Below are 17,500 nucleotides of genomic sequence, written 5' to 3' on the forward strand. Positions count from 1 at the left end.
CAAACTGGACTTCTGAACCTTCAACTGAAGCCGTTCCATTCACCACACGTTTGGACGACGGAATCTGGTCAATAAATAATGAAACTACTAGCCGGTTAATAGCCAATGTTGGCAGTTTCAATGAAAAGACAAAACATGGAAACTGTGTACATGACATACTGAATTACATTGGGAGCCAATGGGCTCATGAACGTAAAAAACCCAAGATATTTCTCAGCTCTGAATGTACACTCTAGGAGTCTAAAGAAGTTGAGTAAAAATCGGAATATGACGGGGGTGTTGTATTTGACATGTTTGGCTTAGTTGCTAGGGAAACGACAATCTTGGAGTGCAATTGGAATGCACCGTAACATTCCACACTTCCAGAAGGAAAGCCAGGAGGCCTTAAGTGAAAATGAAAGGCTTCTAGCCAGAGGCAATGACAGGAATTACCCAACACCGCTCAAAAGCGTCTGGGTTTCCTGGGACAGAAATCTCCAGTGGGACAGGACTGGGCTGAAGTGGCCAAGAGCATGGAATCAGCTGAGCGGATCTGAGTCAGGATGAGCCACACAACCCAGGGCATTCCCACAAACATCCATGGAGCTTCCTTACGGATGCCGAGAGGAAAGGAAGGCCATTAAGCAGATTCTGCCAACAGTAAGTCTAACGGTAAGCACATCCTAATGGCACGGCAATGACATTCCCTGGAACTGAGAGAGAGAGAGAGAGAGAGAGAGAGAGAGAGAGAGAGAGAGAGAGAGAGAGAGGGAGAGAGAGAGAGAAATATGGCAAGCGTGCGTGCGTGCATGCATGCTGGAGCTTAGACACTCTCCTGGCCCCTAGGGGGTGTACAATCTGATGACGACATTGAGAGGTAATAATGCAGCCTGAGATCTTTAATAAAGGCCAGACTCAGCCAGCCTCTAAGCCTCCTGTGAAGGCACAGCACAGCAACACACAGTATCTAACCCTCCTGTTAAGGCAAAGCAGCATGCAGTTGGCCTCTTCTTCATAACAGAGCAGCACAGTCTATTGCACTTCTCTTCAGCACAGTGAAGCACAGTGATGCACAGCAGCCGGTAAGCCTCATCCTAAATGGAAGTCATTGCTTCAGCCTATGACTACTTTCAGGTGCTACAAATCATTGCGCTACTGTGTCATAGCTCTAGGTCAAATCAGAAAATCAAGGAAATTGCCATTGCCACATTTAGCTTTTCTGGTTCAGTTTTTGCACTATCCAACTTCAGTAGAGACAACTTTAAGACAGGAAAGGTCTCAGAAAACTCAGATAATTTTTAAATGTGATGCTAGCCGGAGAGGTGCTTGGTGGTCCAGTACGATTCCAATGCTAGCTAGTAGCTAATATCAACAGATTCAAAGAACGGCTGAATGCACAGGATAGAGGTCAAATCAATTATTTAACTCAAGGGAAAGTACAAAGTGAGCATATTGTTGAGGGTGAAAATGGTGCACATCCAGGAAAAGGTGCAGAATAAAGGCTGAATCTGATGAATGCAATGGTCGAAATGTAATCCTGCCATGGAATAAGAAAAATCTAAGAAAAAAGGATTTTAAGTGTGCAGACTCCAAACTCATTTCCACACATGGCGGAGCACAGCTCGACATGGCAATCTCTATCCCATCTCTTACTGTAAAGCACAGAGCAGTGGCGTATCTAACCCCCATCTGTAAAGCACAGAACAGTATAGGCTTTAACCCTCCTCCTTTAAGCACAGTGCAGCGAGGTCGGCCCTCTCATTTCCTGCAGTGCAGAGGCTTTGTTTTCAATTACAGGCCTGAGACTCAGACTGGCTCTGGTTACTCTCTAGAGCAGCCGGGCGAAGTAGAGAGACTAGAGTGGAGTAGACCAGCTGGAGTGCACACAGATGCTTCAGGCTCAGGCAGCCCATGGAGGCACCGTCGCTGACTGGGCCTCTTTTTACATTCAGGCTACATTTTACACTGCTGTGTAGGAATCGCTGCCATGTAGGACTCACTGCTATGTAGGCACCACTGCTATGTAGGCCTCACTGCTATGTAGGCATCACTGCTATGTAGGAATCACTGCTATGTAGGAACCACTGCTATGTAGGAATCACTTATGGAGGAATCACTTATGGAGGAATCACTGCTATGGAGGAATCACTGCTATGGAGGAATCACTTATGGAGGAATCACTGCTATGTAGGCATCACTGCTATGTAGGCATCACTGCTATGTAGGCATCACTGCTGTGAAGGAATCACTTATGGAGGAAACACTGCTATGGAGGAATCACTGCTATGGAGGAATCACTTATGGAGGAATCACTGCTATGGAGGAATCACTGCTATGGAGCAATCACTTATGGAGGAATCACTGCTATGTAGGAATCACTTATGGAGGAATCACTGCTATGTAGGAATCACTTATGGAGGAATCACTTATGGAGGAATCACTTATGGAGGAATCACTTATGGAGGAAACACTGCTATGGAGGAATCACTGCTATGGAGCAATCACTTATGGAGGAATCACTTATGGAGGAATCACTTATGGAGGAAACACTGCTATGTAGGCATCACTGCTATGTAGGCCTCACTGCTATGTAGGAATCACTTATGGAGGAATCACTTATGGAGGAATCACTGCTATGTAGGCATCACTGCTATGTAGGCATCACTGCTATGGAGGCATCACTGCTATGGAGGCATCACTGCTATGGAGGCATCACTGCTATGTAGGAATCACTTATGGAGGCATCACTGCTATGGAGGCATCACTGCTATGTAGGCATCACTGTCTTGTAGAGCTCATTCCACATCAGGTATATTGATGTGAACAATTTCAAACTTTCCCAATATTCAACTTGATGCAAGAATCATGCATAATCAGTTATGGCAACGGAATTCTCTTTTCTGATTGGCTGATGGGGTGACCATAAATTCCGTGGAACCAGTCAGGCGTCAAGCGTGCGACTAGGGTGCTGTTTCTACGTAGCAGGATATTTTTATTATTTATTTTTATTTTAGCCTCCTAAATGGGATTTTTGATATGTGGATTTTAAAACTCGATACGGATACGGAAGGCCAAAACCAATGCATTTTCAAAAATAGCAGGCTACGTGGAAACGGCGTCTTAGTTAGACGCGCATAGAATCTTCGTTTGGAATGCTGACGGTATCTAAGATATAACACTGTAGAAACCATGCATATCGTCTAAGGAAAATCAGCAACGCGTCTATCTTGCTCACAAGCTTCTGGTGCAGTTGGCAAGGCTCCTACAACTTAACAGACAATAATAGATCTTTTAAAAGTACCCTACCCTAACGGCAGATAATCGGGATAACAGCCTTCGAGGTTGACCGTTTCCACAAAGTTAATGGCTTGGCAGAGGCAACTCTGTCTCCGTGCTGCGCATGTCGCCAGAGTTCGGAGCTGCTGCCTCGCCATTGACTTTGTGGAACTGGTCACCTTGTCGGCCGTTATCCCTTACTTATACCACATGCTGTAATGCCACGCTGTGACACAACACTTTTCTATGGTGACGCTGCATAAAATAGCTTTAAAAGAGATGTTGAAGAGGCCAGTCCTGTGAAACTACTTAAAGGACCCTGAGATTATTCAAATCCATTATTCAAATTCAAGGCTTGCCTGTTTCATAACACATAAATATACGTACATGCAGCACACACACACACACACACACACACACACACACACACACACACACACACACACACACACACACACACACACACACACACACACACACACACACACACACACACACACACACACACACACACACACACACACACACACACACAATCTCCCGCCTGCCTTAGAAAGTCATGGGACTGATGGTCAGATGTCATCAGTTGCAAGCGATCCCTGGCCTGTGGAGCCTTCTGTCGCCCTACAGTACTCTAGGGTCCTGGGGGGGTGGGCAATTAACATTCCTCAGCAGCTCCACCAGATAACACAGAGAGAGAGAGAGAGAGAGAGAGAGAGAGAGAGAGAGAGAGAGAGAGAGAGAGAGAGAGAGAGAGAGAGAGAGAGAGAGAGAGAGAGAGAGAGAGAGAGAGAGAGAGAGAGAGAGAGAGAGAGAGAGAGAGAGAGATCCTATGTATCTAGAGGGGGGGGGGATTTGAGCTCTGGCTATGTGGTTTAGCACGGAAGGAGAGAAACTAAGTGCGTGCAGTACTGTTGGGTGTCCACAAGGCTTAACCTCTCTGGACGTACCACAACACTATTGTGACAGAAGAGGAAGGCTGGCAGGATATCTCTGGGTTTTGAAGAATGTTAGGTGCTCCATAGAAGACAGTGTGGAATTCTAGGGTTTTAGGGCTCCACAGAATGCCACATGGAATTCTAGTGTTTTTTGGGTTTCACACCAAAGTTCTCTGTGGGAACCTGTTTTTGAACAGTTTCTGTCCCGAAAAGTTAGCAATGCCCCACTGAAATGGCTACCCAGTGTGAAAGGCATAACATTGTTGGAAAATATACTTCTATTTAGAAACCCACACAGTGTGGTGTACAGGCAAAGCACAAGCCAGTCAGACTGCCCACACAATGGCACCTGAAGTCATCCTCACACTATTAAATGAGCTGAAAATCAACTAACTGCGAGGTACAAGAATTGGGATGGCAACAGATTTAAGAAAAAGAAAAACATCCTCCACACAAAGGTAATGATTTTTAACTGAGGCCCAGAACTCAGGCCAGGATGTTTTTGATACTTGTGACAACACGATGAAAGGTCAGCTCTGGGGAAGCGTGTTGCCCCAACTCTGGTCTGCTTCCTTGGAAGGGCAGGAAACAAGAGCACAATGAAGTACGACGTGCAATGGCGGAAGAGGAGGCATTCTGAGAGCGACAGAACATGCTCTGGATAAGAGAATCTCGTGACGAAAAGCAGTCATGGTGACTAAAAGGTAAACAAGCAGAGGAACTGGCCATGAGTCCGTCCTGAAGAAGAAGAGCGGGAAGAGGGAAGAGAGAGAAGGAGCAAGAGTGGGAAATAGCAGGCCAAGGAAAGGAGAGTGAAAGAATGAGCGATGGCAGAGAGATGGAGCATGGGATGTCAGAGAGGGAGAGAGGGAAAGAAAAGCACTGGGGATATAGTGAAGGAGAGAGATTGAGTGATGGAGAGAGAGAGAGAGAGAGAGAGAGAAAGAGAGAAATATAGGACCAGAGGGAAGTCAGCGATCCACAGGTTGGTGATGATGAGAACTGAGTTTATGGGGAAAATGGAAAAAGGTCTGATGTTTGGTCTTTGGTCGACATGACAACTGTGCCTTGGGACATAAAAAACACAAACTAGTGTAAATGCTTTCCATAGTGGAATCTTCAAAACAGCACCCTCTCTGTGGCTCTGTGAAGAGCCAAGCAGAAACCAGGGGATCAAAGCCAGCAAAAGATTAGTAAAAAAAGTGAAAGATGACCAAGTCCTGAAAACTGTCAAAAACGGTAATATTAGAAAAATAATATAGAAGACTTCAAACCAAACCATTCAAGGAAATGAAGACTAAAATTGTGTGTGTGTGTGTGTGTGTGTGTGTGTGTGTGTGTGTGTGTGTGTGTGTGTGTGTGTGTGTGTGTGTGTCATGGTAGTGGCACCAGGCAGGCAGAGAGTGCACCAGGCAAAGGTATGTACGCCATGTGGTGGTGTTTTCCTGGCTCCAAATGCCTCTGTCGTTAGCGAAGTGTGACACCAAGCTGAGACATACTCCATGACGGAACAGTCCCTGGGGGATGGGGGGAAGGCTTAGAAGGAGCTGGTTCTGTTTAGAGGAAGCTCCCAGAAGTGAGCAAAATTAGAGCAATGTGGCGTGGTGTCGAAACAAAGCAAGCAAACGAGCCAGGGCAGTGTGGTGTGGCAATGGAGTAATGAGCACAGTTGTTTTGTTTTATAGTAAACTGTCCAAATGACCAGAAAAGTCTTGAAGGGAACAAGGGACAGACTTGAAGGCTTGGGGTGATCGAGGGACAGAGTATGGAGATGCAGAGAGCCAAAAAGGTTTAGACATTTTACAAGAGAGTCCTGAACCCAGTGGCCTACAGGGGGGAAGGGGGGAGCTTCAGACACTTCCAGCTACATGGAGGCCAGAAATGATCAAAGTCCCCTGGAACTCATAGCCCCAAAAATGTTCACCTTCCGACATTCACACAAAAACGAATCAATCCACAAATAGGAGAGTAGGAACAGTTTCTTTGTGAAAATGTTAACTCCCTATGCAATCACCTCACAAATCTCCCATTAGGCTAGGGGGCCCAAAATGAGAAGGCATGTGCGAAAAGCCGAAAGAAACCCAAAAGCTCTCCAAAGATGTCCAGGTGTGAAAGCAACTCTTATCACAGATCCTGTGGAGGTCTTATTGGACGTCACTGTACATTCCAAGTGATGTCTAGTTGGGTTATAATGAAACTTGTTAAGATGCAGGACAAAGTTGGATTTGCTGTCTGATAGGGAGAAGTCCACAAGTTTGAAATCCTTCTGTCTAATTCAATGTGTGGGGAAAAAATGACATTTTGAGGATGAAGGATCTCAAAGCGAGTTTGGAGGACATTCAAGATGGAATTTGAAGTAATGGAAGATTAATTTGCAGACTGGAGCCTCAGACGGAAAAGTCAGACAGTAAACAAGTCTTGCTCATCCCCCAAAGTCCCCTGGCCATTTAGGCCTATCTAGTTATCCTCTTGCGCAACCCCAGGACAGCACATGGTGAACTTTCCATCTTGCCATCAAAAATCAATTACACTGACCCAGTCCGCGCTTCAAACATAGGCCGCACAATTCTAGGAATACTAAATTGAGTAAACAGTTGACACTCAAAGATGAGTGTTCCCCATACTCGTACAGACACACAGAGGGCCTGTCTGCTCTCCTCAAGCCTCAGAGAGAGAGAGAGAGAGAGAGAGAGAGAGAGAGAGAGAGAGAGAGAGAGAGAGAGAGAGAGCGAGCCATAGGACTTGACTGTTTAACCGCCTCCTCACAGCAATCTCTCTCTGGTTTGAACTTTTGTTCGTCCCTCAAATATGTACAACACAAATGAAGCTGCCAAATGAATTCGGAAATATGTGGGGGGTGGTTCAAAAACAAGGGCAAGGGCTACGGTTCTGTAGCGTGAAAAGCTTTCAGGCAAAACAAAAAAGTCAAGAGCGAGCGGTCGGGAATCAGATTTCCTTGTATTCTCTCCTCCCTTGGTTTTTTCCTCCCTTTCTTTTCGCGGAGAGCCAGTGTGTCTAGCTCCGATCTCCCTCCCCCAGGCTCCCCCACCCCCACACCCAACCAACCCCTCTTCTTCTTCTTCTTCTTCTTCTCCCCTCTCCACTTTAGTGAGCTCGGGCTTCGAGGACGTTTTTTGAGGCCTTAAAAAACGATCAGCACCATCTTCTATTACGGTTACCGAGCAAAAGCCAAACCAATATAACGGTTTGCTTTCGAGCAACTCCGATGTCAAAGAGTTTAAACTATTCCCTTAGTTTCTCCTGTGAGGATACACACACACACACACAGACACCACATGCACACACACACACACACACACACACACACACACACACACACACACACACACACACACACAAATACAGACACCACACAGATGCAAACTAGTCTTTAGCCAGCTGTTGCTCTTCAGATCTGAGTGAGTTCTTACCTTCAAAGTAGTAACTGGAGGCAGATGACAGGCCTTTCTTGGATTTGCAGCCCACCAATTTCAGGCAAATCTCCAACATTTTCATTTGCTTTATCTCACTCCCTCCCTCTTAAAACATCCACCTCTGTGGCACTACTTTTCCAAAAGCTCACGAACAGAGGGAAGAACTAAAAAAGAAAAAACGTAAACTTTTGTGGAATAAAAAAGCAAAATGACTACAACAATGACGAAAAACTCACAAAAGTGAGTTATTAAAACGCAACAGTTTCCAAGCTGGTTCTCCTTCTCCTTTTTCTCCCAGATGATTTCAAAAAACGAACTTAGCCGACCCGTTTGGCTTCAAGTCCAAAGTGCTCCATTTTTTCCAGACCAGCGAGGAGTTTGGTTTCTCTCCCGAGACAGAGGGGCAGAAAAAAACAGGCAGAACGAACAAAAAAAAAACAAAGTCACTGAAAGACAAAGCCACTGGTCCACACGAGAAAAGTCCTGCGTGGCTATCGGTCAGACGGACGGATGGCGGAGCGAGTTAGTTAGTGGTGGCGGCGGCGAAGTTAGCGGGTCGTCCCAGCAATGCCATGGCGCTCTCGTGTGCGGTACTGTCGGCGTCAGAGGCGGTTAGCTGGAGAGGCGCAGGGCCATGCTAACACACACACACTCGCTCACATAAACACACAGTCTCCCTAGCTCGCTTGCTTGCTCGTGCTGCTCTCTGCCAACAAAGGGCCCCTTTCAGCCACGGCTGCTCTCAGAGCTGGACTGGATGACATCAGCTGGATGGATCCTCCCACCTCTCCTCGAGCACGCACACGCACACACATACAAACACAAGCACACACGCACACTCAGAGGGTGAAAAAAGCAACCCTCATGAACACAAAGTTAGGGATACACACAAGACACAATTAATCACTCAGACAGACAGGAAAGTTTGACCAAATGGAAGACAATGGAGGAGCAAACTTAGTCTGTCTCTCTGTGTTAGAAGGCAGGAGAGCTGAGAGGAGGGCAGAAATGAGAGCTGAGGGGAGCGAAGCCCCTCCTTCCATAACCACCGGCCCGCTTCTTCTCAACTTCTCCTCCTCCTCCTCCTCCCTCCCCCTCTCTCCAGCGGTTCTCTTTTCTCCTTCCCTCCACCTCACCCCATCCTCCCCCTCTTCTTCTCTGCCTGCTAAGCGCCAGTCTGAAATGTTTACAGGTTTTAAAAGAATGAGTGCTGGAAGCAGGACCAAATGACTTGACGCACTCTCTGCACCGCTCGCAGTCAGTGGGACTCCAACTGTTGCCAAATAACAGAACACCCATCCACAGACACACACACAGACACACGCACACACACACACACACACACAGACACACACACACACACACACACACTTCTAGTCCTTAATAACAACCCCCCCCCCCATCAACCTTTGCCTACTGACTGGAAATGACCACCTTGATTTGCAATGGACAAATGGGAAAGGCTGATATTAAAACCCTAAGGACGACAAAACAAGAGCCTATAAACCTGAGGCAGGCAAAATAAGGAGCTCAGATTCTAAGATTTCATTGAGAAAAATGGCATCTCACAACTGCTCAGCAAAACGGTCTACTTTTGTAGTACTGTCAAACTATTAAAACACTTAGAGAGGCATAACTGTATGAGCTATGAACAAATAGTTAGCTTATTATCTTTACAATTGTTATTATTAATATTATTAAAAGCATAAAAGAGGCCAAATGAGAAGATTTGACATCCTAAAGGACCCATCTGTCAAAGTGCAAAGGGACTCAAACCAGAGATGCTGCTGTTGCGACAGCTATGCCCAGTTCCCTCAGCAGTCTTTAGGGGCTGCTCGGACTGACACTTAAACACGACCTGTGGTTTCAACAGTCACTCCATCGCTCCCTTGAGCAGAAACTCAACACAGGCCAGCGATGCCAATAAAATGTGAACCAGGGGGACTTAAGTGCGCGCCGTGTCGTGCCAGTGTCTTCCTTTTGGAGAGAGGGGAACCCACAGAAATGATGAACAACATTAGGGGTGGGTATTGGCAAAGGGTTCACAATTCGATGCGCATCACGATACACATGTCACGATGCGATTCTATCACGATGCATTGCGATTCACGTACTACTCTGATGCATTGCGATATTTACTTCAGTAAATGTGTAAAATACAGCGTATTTGTCAGTTGCTGTGTAGCTTTCATAAGTCAGTTCATTCTATTTAAGCATTTTATCATCTGGGAGAGAGCTTACATCACAACAGAAATATTACCTAATCTCTACTGAACAAAATCAACCCGTGGCAAATAGAATTTTATTGCTATCAAATAATCAATTGTCATGAATCCATGCAGTATATTGAGAAAGTAAGTATCACGATACCTTGTCATGAATCGATGCATTGTATCGTGAAATTAAGTATTGCGATGCATCGATATGACGATTATTTTGCACACCCCTAAACAACATAGCGGCATGCGCAACAGACAGTTCCTTTCCACATCCTTGTGACACGGCGTGTCAGTGCTGCTGCAGTGATGGTCCCAAAGGGGATGCAAGCGAGCCAATCAAACAAGTGAACGCATCCAAGCCAGCTTAAAGCAACACTAAGCACTTTCCCTATACAGTTGTTACACTGGTTTTGAAACGGGATAGTTTCCCATTTGAACTACAGAGAGACAGCCAAAGATAGACAAACTTAGTAAGGCCATGCCCATGGAGACTGGCTATAGATAATTACCTATAATATATCATTGTCACTTTTTTTGTCACTGAGACATGTCTTTATCACATTGTACAGCTAGACTGAATCAGCTTCAGATTTCAACATGGAAATAACAGGACATTGTAATTCCAGCATTCCAAATATAGAAAAAAAAGCCATGCAACACACTCCCAATTCAATACACTATGGTTTACATAGCTGCATGACATGAATATAAGGCAAACAGAAAAGTTTCCACATTCTCAAATCAGCTCTCAGCTACTGAAATGAGACTAAGAGAGACCCAATGTGAAAGCCTATATAGTTAGGTCATAAAGAGGAAACGTTTTCTTTTTCAAAGGCCTAGGATTCTGCATTGGTGTAAATACATGGCATTGGTAGTCAGCCAGGTATGTGCGGACATGTGCATGGATGCTAGTAGGGTGACACACGGCCATCGCCCATCCTCAGCCATACTGGACTGATGGAAACCTGAGCAGACAGCCCAACATGCATTACCATGTCTACCAAAACAAAAACAAGACCGCTGTGACATTTGCATACTGTTTTACGAGCTCATTCAGCCCAGCTAATGGCTAAATTGCCCGAAAATACAGGCTTGCAACCCTCGCAAGGCTCCATCGTCAGAGATATCTCCCTGTTTATCGGGAGCTAAAAATAGACGTTTCCACCGTGGGCCAAACGAACGTTTATTTTCAAATACGTCCTGAATAAAACGATGCCGGCTGCACTGAGGGCACGAGCCCTGATAAACCTGTTGACCCTGAGGCCGTGCTCGGAGGGATGGAAATGGCTTTTCAGGCTCAGCGGCACAGAGTTAAGTATTAGTTCTTCTGGGTCCCATCCCACTCCGCTAAAGAGTGAGATCACAGTGTGTGTGTGTGTGTGTGTGTGTGTGTGTGTGTGTGTGTGTGTGTGTGTGTGTGTGTGTGTGTGTGTGTGTGTGTGTGTGTGTGTGTGTGTGTGTGTGTGTGTGTGTATGGGTGATTCACACGAAACGCGCAACAAAGGTGTTTTGACAACCATTTTTTCAAAATGCTTTTTTGATTGAATTTCTTTTTGAATCAGTTACATTAAAGTGTACAGTTACTAAGCACAATAATATCAACTTACCTGACAACTATTTAAAACACATTTTTTAACGTTTTAAAAGTCCATGTCTGCTAAAATGCTCATTACCGCAATTTTTTTCTTTCATGAAATGTATTAGGAAACTTAATTGTTCTTGCAGTTTTGTTCATTGAATATTGATAGTTGTACTAGGGGCTACATAAAACACTCAAAAAAGATTTGTTTCTTATTATTGTAGTTTAAGAATTTTACCATTTTACCTCATTACCGCAATATGATCATTTGTTTTCCTCTTTAATTTTAGAATAAATCAGTGAAAACCTACAATTTCGGTCCAAAAATATACTGAAGTGAAAGAAACATGAAAGGTACTGTGTTCATAAAAAATATATATGAATACAGTTTTCCTTTAGTACTTTTTTTTACAATTAAGTGCTCATTTCGGTAATGAGGGATACATTTCGGTAATGAGAATGAGTTTTCGGTAATGAGAATAAGGAGGAATAAATGGAACTAAAGCCAAATATTAGTAAATGATGTGATATGTTATTATTATTAGCACAACGACGGAGTCTCCAGGGCAGAACTAATCAAATGACACCTAATAAGATGATAAATATATTCTATATAAAACCATTCATTAAGCTACTGAAGGATATTGGGATTCAAGACTTAACCCAGCCAAAGGCCATAAAAGACCATAGGTCAGGGGTGGGGAACTCGAGGGCCATCTCGAGGGTCATTTGAGGCCGTTTAATCAGGCCCCCGATATAAATTCAATGTTATGCAGCTTCACATGAAATATGACATATTTTGTAAAGGCATCTTACAAAATACATTTGCAATACAATTAAGTTATATTCAGGGGGACTAGAGAAGGTGGGGTCTGTTTTAAATGTGGCTGCCTTCAATATAGGCCTAAAGTGCCGGGGAAAATCCTGGTTTGTGTTCTTAATACGGCTCTTTGAGAACTTTTATGGCCCTCAGATGAATTTGAAGAGGCCCCTCAAATGAAAAAGGTTCCCCACCCCTGCAGTAGGTGAAGAGGCGAGGCCCCTCCTGGGCACCAAAAGGGGTGAAGGCCAAGGGGTGCACTCTGAAGTTAAAGTTAGTCCATCATCAAAACACCAGAGGGTAGCCACCTGATGATCCCAATGAAGCGCATACATCCCACTCCTCATCCCCACCCTGACATCACAACTCACCACTGATCTCTCCAGCCAAAAATCTATAGTGGACCAGAAATCTAAATCTGTCATGAGAAGGAAAATCATGTCGCAGTGCGAGGTCGTGCACTGGACTTTTTTTTCTGACTCGGCGCGCACCGGCAACTAGGAAGGAACAAGAGATGACTAGAGTAGCTTGTATGGTATGCGGGTTCGGTACACCTTGGTTTTAGGGTCACAGTTCGGTACATTTTCGGTACAGTATCACCATAATGCTGTCCGGACCAAAGACGGAATTCACAATGACCGTTATGTGTTATGAAATATCACTGAACACCACTAACTGCTTGTGTTGCACATTGCACATCAATGGCAGTCATGGGTTAGGTCATCAGACTCCCGATTCCCGACCCGCCAGGTTGGTGGAGGGAGTAATTAACCAGTGATCTCCCCCATCCTCCTCCATGACTGAGGTACCCTGAGCATAGTACTGCTCCCGTTCGGGCGCTATTGGGGATGAGGCATAAATGCGGGTGAGGCATAAATGCCATTCTGTTGTGCAGTGTTCATGTGTGTGCTGTGGAGTGCTGGATCACAATGACAATGGGAGTTGTAGTTTCCCAAGTGGGCGTTCATTTCACTCACATTTTTGAAAAAGAAAAAATGTTTGGTTTTCAGGACAATATCAGACATGCCCATAATTAGTATAGGGTGCATGAAACACAGAATTAAAACGTTGCAAAATCCTGCTCTTCTCTTGCAGTATTGTTCCGTTGCACTACCTTAACTTCCTTGTCATTTTCTAGCATGTTTGATACTTGTCAAAGGGTGGCACAATAGACTTGGAATTTTAAATTGCTGTGAATGGGCATTTTCAGCTAAATCAGTGCAAAGTGACAACCGAACACAGGAAGCAAAAAACCTGTCAATTTCTGGAAAAGCACATAGACTTGAAGTGAGTCGATTTTGTCTCCCAACTTTTTCCCTTTTTGCCATCTACACAATCTGACAACTTCACTGCGAGTGCTGGCTTCGTTGTTTGCAATTGCCTTTGCATTGGGTGACATCACCAGGCAATTTGATCATTTTTTGCATCAAAAGACCACATTTCGAGGGTGGAAACAGCCAGAATATTGATTCATGGGTTGGCATGTGAGCAACAATTAAGTTGTGACTTGCTACTCTCAATGAACTCTCACAACAGGGTTTCTGGCCCATAGTCGATTATTGTTCTTCCAAGGGTGGGACAAAATGTAAATGTTACCACAACATTAGCCAGAAAGGATGAGAACAGAAAAATGGTCTATGAACAACACCTATATGACCACTCAATTTAGCCTATGTAATGTATAGGGAGATGATCACTTTTACAACCCCCATTAGATGAAGGAACTATTGCATATGTTAGGTATTTACTTTTGCTTTGTTTACTTACAATATTGTATATCGAATATCGATTCAATACAATTGCATATTTCAACCTGAAATGGATGCAATTTCACTTAACACTTTCATCAAGTGCTTTAACTATAATTAAGTGACATAGTGACTGCAAAAATATAACTTGTATTTAAGGTTGCAGTTGCATGTTTAAAAATGTACATAAATAAAAAGTGAAATACATATATGTCATGAAAATATATTCTTAATGTAGATCACCATAGAGTCTCATTACCGAAATTGACAATCCTCATTACCGAAAGGTACTTAAAACATTGCGGTAATGAGAATGTGTATTGCGGTAATGAGATGGCTCAGCACAATAATGCTAACTGTAACTTGAGTAATTATGACATAGCTAATTCATGACCATTGTTGAATTCTGAAAAGGAATACCCTATTACCAAGCAAGTTTAAAATGAAAAAATCTTTTTCATTTCGAAATATTGACTGATTTCGGTAATGAGAACCACTTTTGTCGTATTTGCATATTTTTGAGACAAATTGTGACATTTTACAGGCACAAACAATAAGGCTGACTAATCATGTAGCCATCTTGAATCTCCTGTTAGTACAGATGAATTGGAGGTAGTTTCAGCTCATAATGAAATTCTGATGGCTTTTAATTGTAGTTCTGAAATATATTGCGGTAATGAGAAGAAAAACTTGGGGACACGATCTTTTCTTGAAATATTCATTAGTGTTCATTATTTAAATTGCCAACAAGGAACACTTAATGAAACTTCGGACATGGACTAACGCTCTTGTAGTGTCATTTATGTATTTTAATTTTTTTTATTATGTTTTACCCTAATTCAAAGACCAGAAATTTTGGTCGGGACACATTTCGGTAATGAGAATTTGCCTATAAAATGCATAAAAAGTGGAAAATAAAAATAATATTTTTTAAAATGAACTAGTGTGCCAGAAAGTACACGTCTTGCTCTACAGTCATGTATATTATCAAAAGAATCCCTGTCATATTTAACCATTAAAAAGTCATTGCCATTGTTTTTTTTAGCTTCGTGAGAATCACCCGTATGTGACTCACTCCCAGATATTAGTGCACTTGAGCTGGTGACTCCAGACAGGCGGGAACCCAGGGCCACTCTGCAGCCCAAAGGCTTGGCCCGCTGGCTAGAGAAATGCCTAGCTGGCTGGTTTGGCTCTTGAAGCAGATGACTGGCTGGCTAGCTAGCTTGGTTTTGCTGCTGGCACGTGGACCGATTATTAGCTAATGCATGCTTCTAATATCTCAGATGTCCAGACACCACATGAGAGAGTGGGAGACGGAGATGAGCGAACACACACACACACACACACACACACACACACACACACACACAAGGATGATGACGGCAGAATCCAGCCACCACCACAGGAGAAGCACTGTCTGAAGCTACAGCCAAGGAAACTGGAGAACAGGCCGAGAGACTCAGGTGTCTTTCATAGGTGAGCAGACTGGCATATCAGATTTTTTTATGAACAATTTACTTCTACGCTAATGTAAAGTAAGGGGTTTATTTTCCTAACATATAATTTGGCACTCATACCGGTACATACCCTGAAGTAAACTAAGCATTCGCCTACCTAATCTGAACTCCATTTAAGGACCCAGAATGTGGTCCTGCACAGCATATGCATGTGGTCTCGACATTAGTATGGTGCACCACCACTGTGCAGCCCTTGTATGCTTGCTGTATGTGTATGTAATTTATGTAACGGTCAATGTTTCTATTATCTTAGGTATCTATTATCTTACAAATTACGCAATTTATTATTTTTGTAATTTCTAAGCATGGGCAGGACTACAGTATTTTGGTTCAGTTTCATAACCCTCCACACGCACCGGACCAAATCTGGAGTGCAGAGTGCTTTTCCTTGGCCAGTTGTGGATTACATCAGACGTGGGTGGGTTTTGTTGATTCTCTTCAACAACACACACACAAACTCTCCACCTAACGCACGCAAACACACACACACACACACACACACGCACACACACACACTTAATGGAGGGACCCAGATAACATGTCCTAAGTCCGCCTTGTGTCCCTGGATATGAGTCAGATTGCTGTGCTGCAGGCCAAGCCAGCTGAGTGCCTTTATGAGCTCACCGCATACCTACGATAGCTCATAGCGCACAAAGACTCCTAGCCCAGGACACAGCACATAGCGCCATAGAGTCCACTAGCCTAGGCTAGATAGACTCCCAGCACAATAGGGTCCGCTAGCCTGGGCCAGATGAACTACTAGTGTGAGAGGGTCCGCTATCCTGGGCTAGATAGACTATTATTGCGAGAGGGTCCACTAGCCTAGGCTAGATAGACTATTATTGCGAGAGGGTCCACTAGCCTAGGCTAGATAGACTATTATTGCGAGACGGTCCACTAACCTAGGCTAGATAGACTATTATTGCGAGAGGGTCCACTAGCCTAGGCTAGATAGACTATTATTGCGAGAGGGTCCACTAGCCTAGGCTAGATAGACTATTATTGCGAGACGGTCCACTAACCTAGGCTAGATAGACTATTATTGCGAGAGGGTCCGCTAGCCTAGGCTAGATAGACTATTATTGCGAGACGGTCCACTAACCTAGGCTAGATAGACTATTATTGCGAGACGGTCCACTAGCCTAGGCTAGATAGACTATTATTGCGAGACGGTCCACTAACCTAGGCTAGATAGACTATTATTGCGAGAGGGTCCACTAACCTAGGCTAGATAGACTATTATTGCGAGAGGGTCCGCGAGCCTTGGCCAGATGGACTATTATTGCGAGAGGGTCCGCTAGCCTTGGCCAGATAGACGTAAGGCTGCTTTAAAATTCCTCCAGAATGAAATGAAATGGTCCGTTTACGTAATGTTCTTACATTACAAATCTTAGATCATTACTGCCTGTACATTTCATGATTTACGTACACAGCGGACTCAGTCGCCGATAGACTCGCCTAGGTCTCTTACATACCTGAGAGACAAAGAGTCAGAGGCAGAACAAAGGAAAGGAGAAGAAAGAGAGAGCCAGGAGAAGATGAGAGGTGAGGAGAGGAGGAGCGATGGAAGGAAGAGGGGGAGCAGCAAGTAGCATTAAGAGGAGTGGAGAGGAGGAACAGCGAGAGAAGAGGAGGAGCGGTGAGAGGAGAGGCAAGAAAAAGAGGAGCAAGGAGAGGAGCAGAGAAGAACGATGAGAGGAGTGGAGAGGCAAGCAGAGGAAAGGAGAGGCAAGGACGGAGGAGTGGGGAGAGAGGAGCAATGAGGCGAGGCACAAGGAGGAGAGGAGAGGAGATGAGAGGAGGAATGAGGAGAGGAGAGGAGGAATGAAGAGAGGAGAGGAGATGAGAGGAGGAATGAGGAGAGGAGAGGCAGAGAGAGGATGAATGAAGAGGAGATGAGAGGAGAGGAGGAATGAGGAGAGGAGATGAGAGGAGAGGAGCAGAGAGGAGGAATGATGAGAGGAGGGGAGAGGAGAGGAAGAGTGATGAG

At 44.4% G+C, this 17,500-nt stretch overlaps 1 protein-coding gene across 2 annotated transcripts in view; it reads right to left on the minus strand.

The window, feature by feature from the left end:
- abl1 (c-abl oncogene 1, non-receptor tyrosine kinase) overlaps positions 1 to 17,500 on the minus strand; it is a 71,555-nt gene that overhangs the window by 26,313 nt on the left and 27,742 nt on the right. The window contains exon 1 of one of the 2 annotated variants that reach the window (XM_063210196.1): positions 7,625 to 8,623. The exons of the other annotated variant lie outside the window; for it this stretch is intronic. Coding sequence (XP_063066266.1) covers positions 7,625 to 7,709 — 85 coding nt within the window. The 5' untranslated portion in view covers positions 7,710 to 8,623. Of the gene's footprint in view, positions 1 to 7,624; positions 8,624 to 17,500 lie in introns of those variants that run through there. 2 annotated transcript variants of the gene reach the window in all.

The sequence above is a fragment of the Engraulis encrasicolus genome, chromosome 11, assembly GCF_034702125.1.
Source record: "Engraulis encrasicolus isolate BLACKSEA-1 chromosome 11, IST_EnEncr_1.0, whole genome shotgun sequence".
NCBI classification, from domain to species: Eukaryota; Metazoa; Chordata; class Actinopteri; order Clupeiformes; family Engraulidae; genus Engraulis; species Engraulis encrasicolus.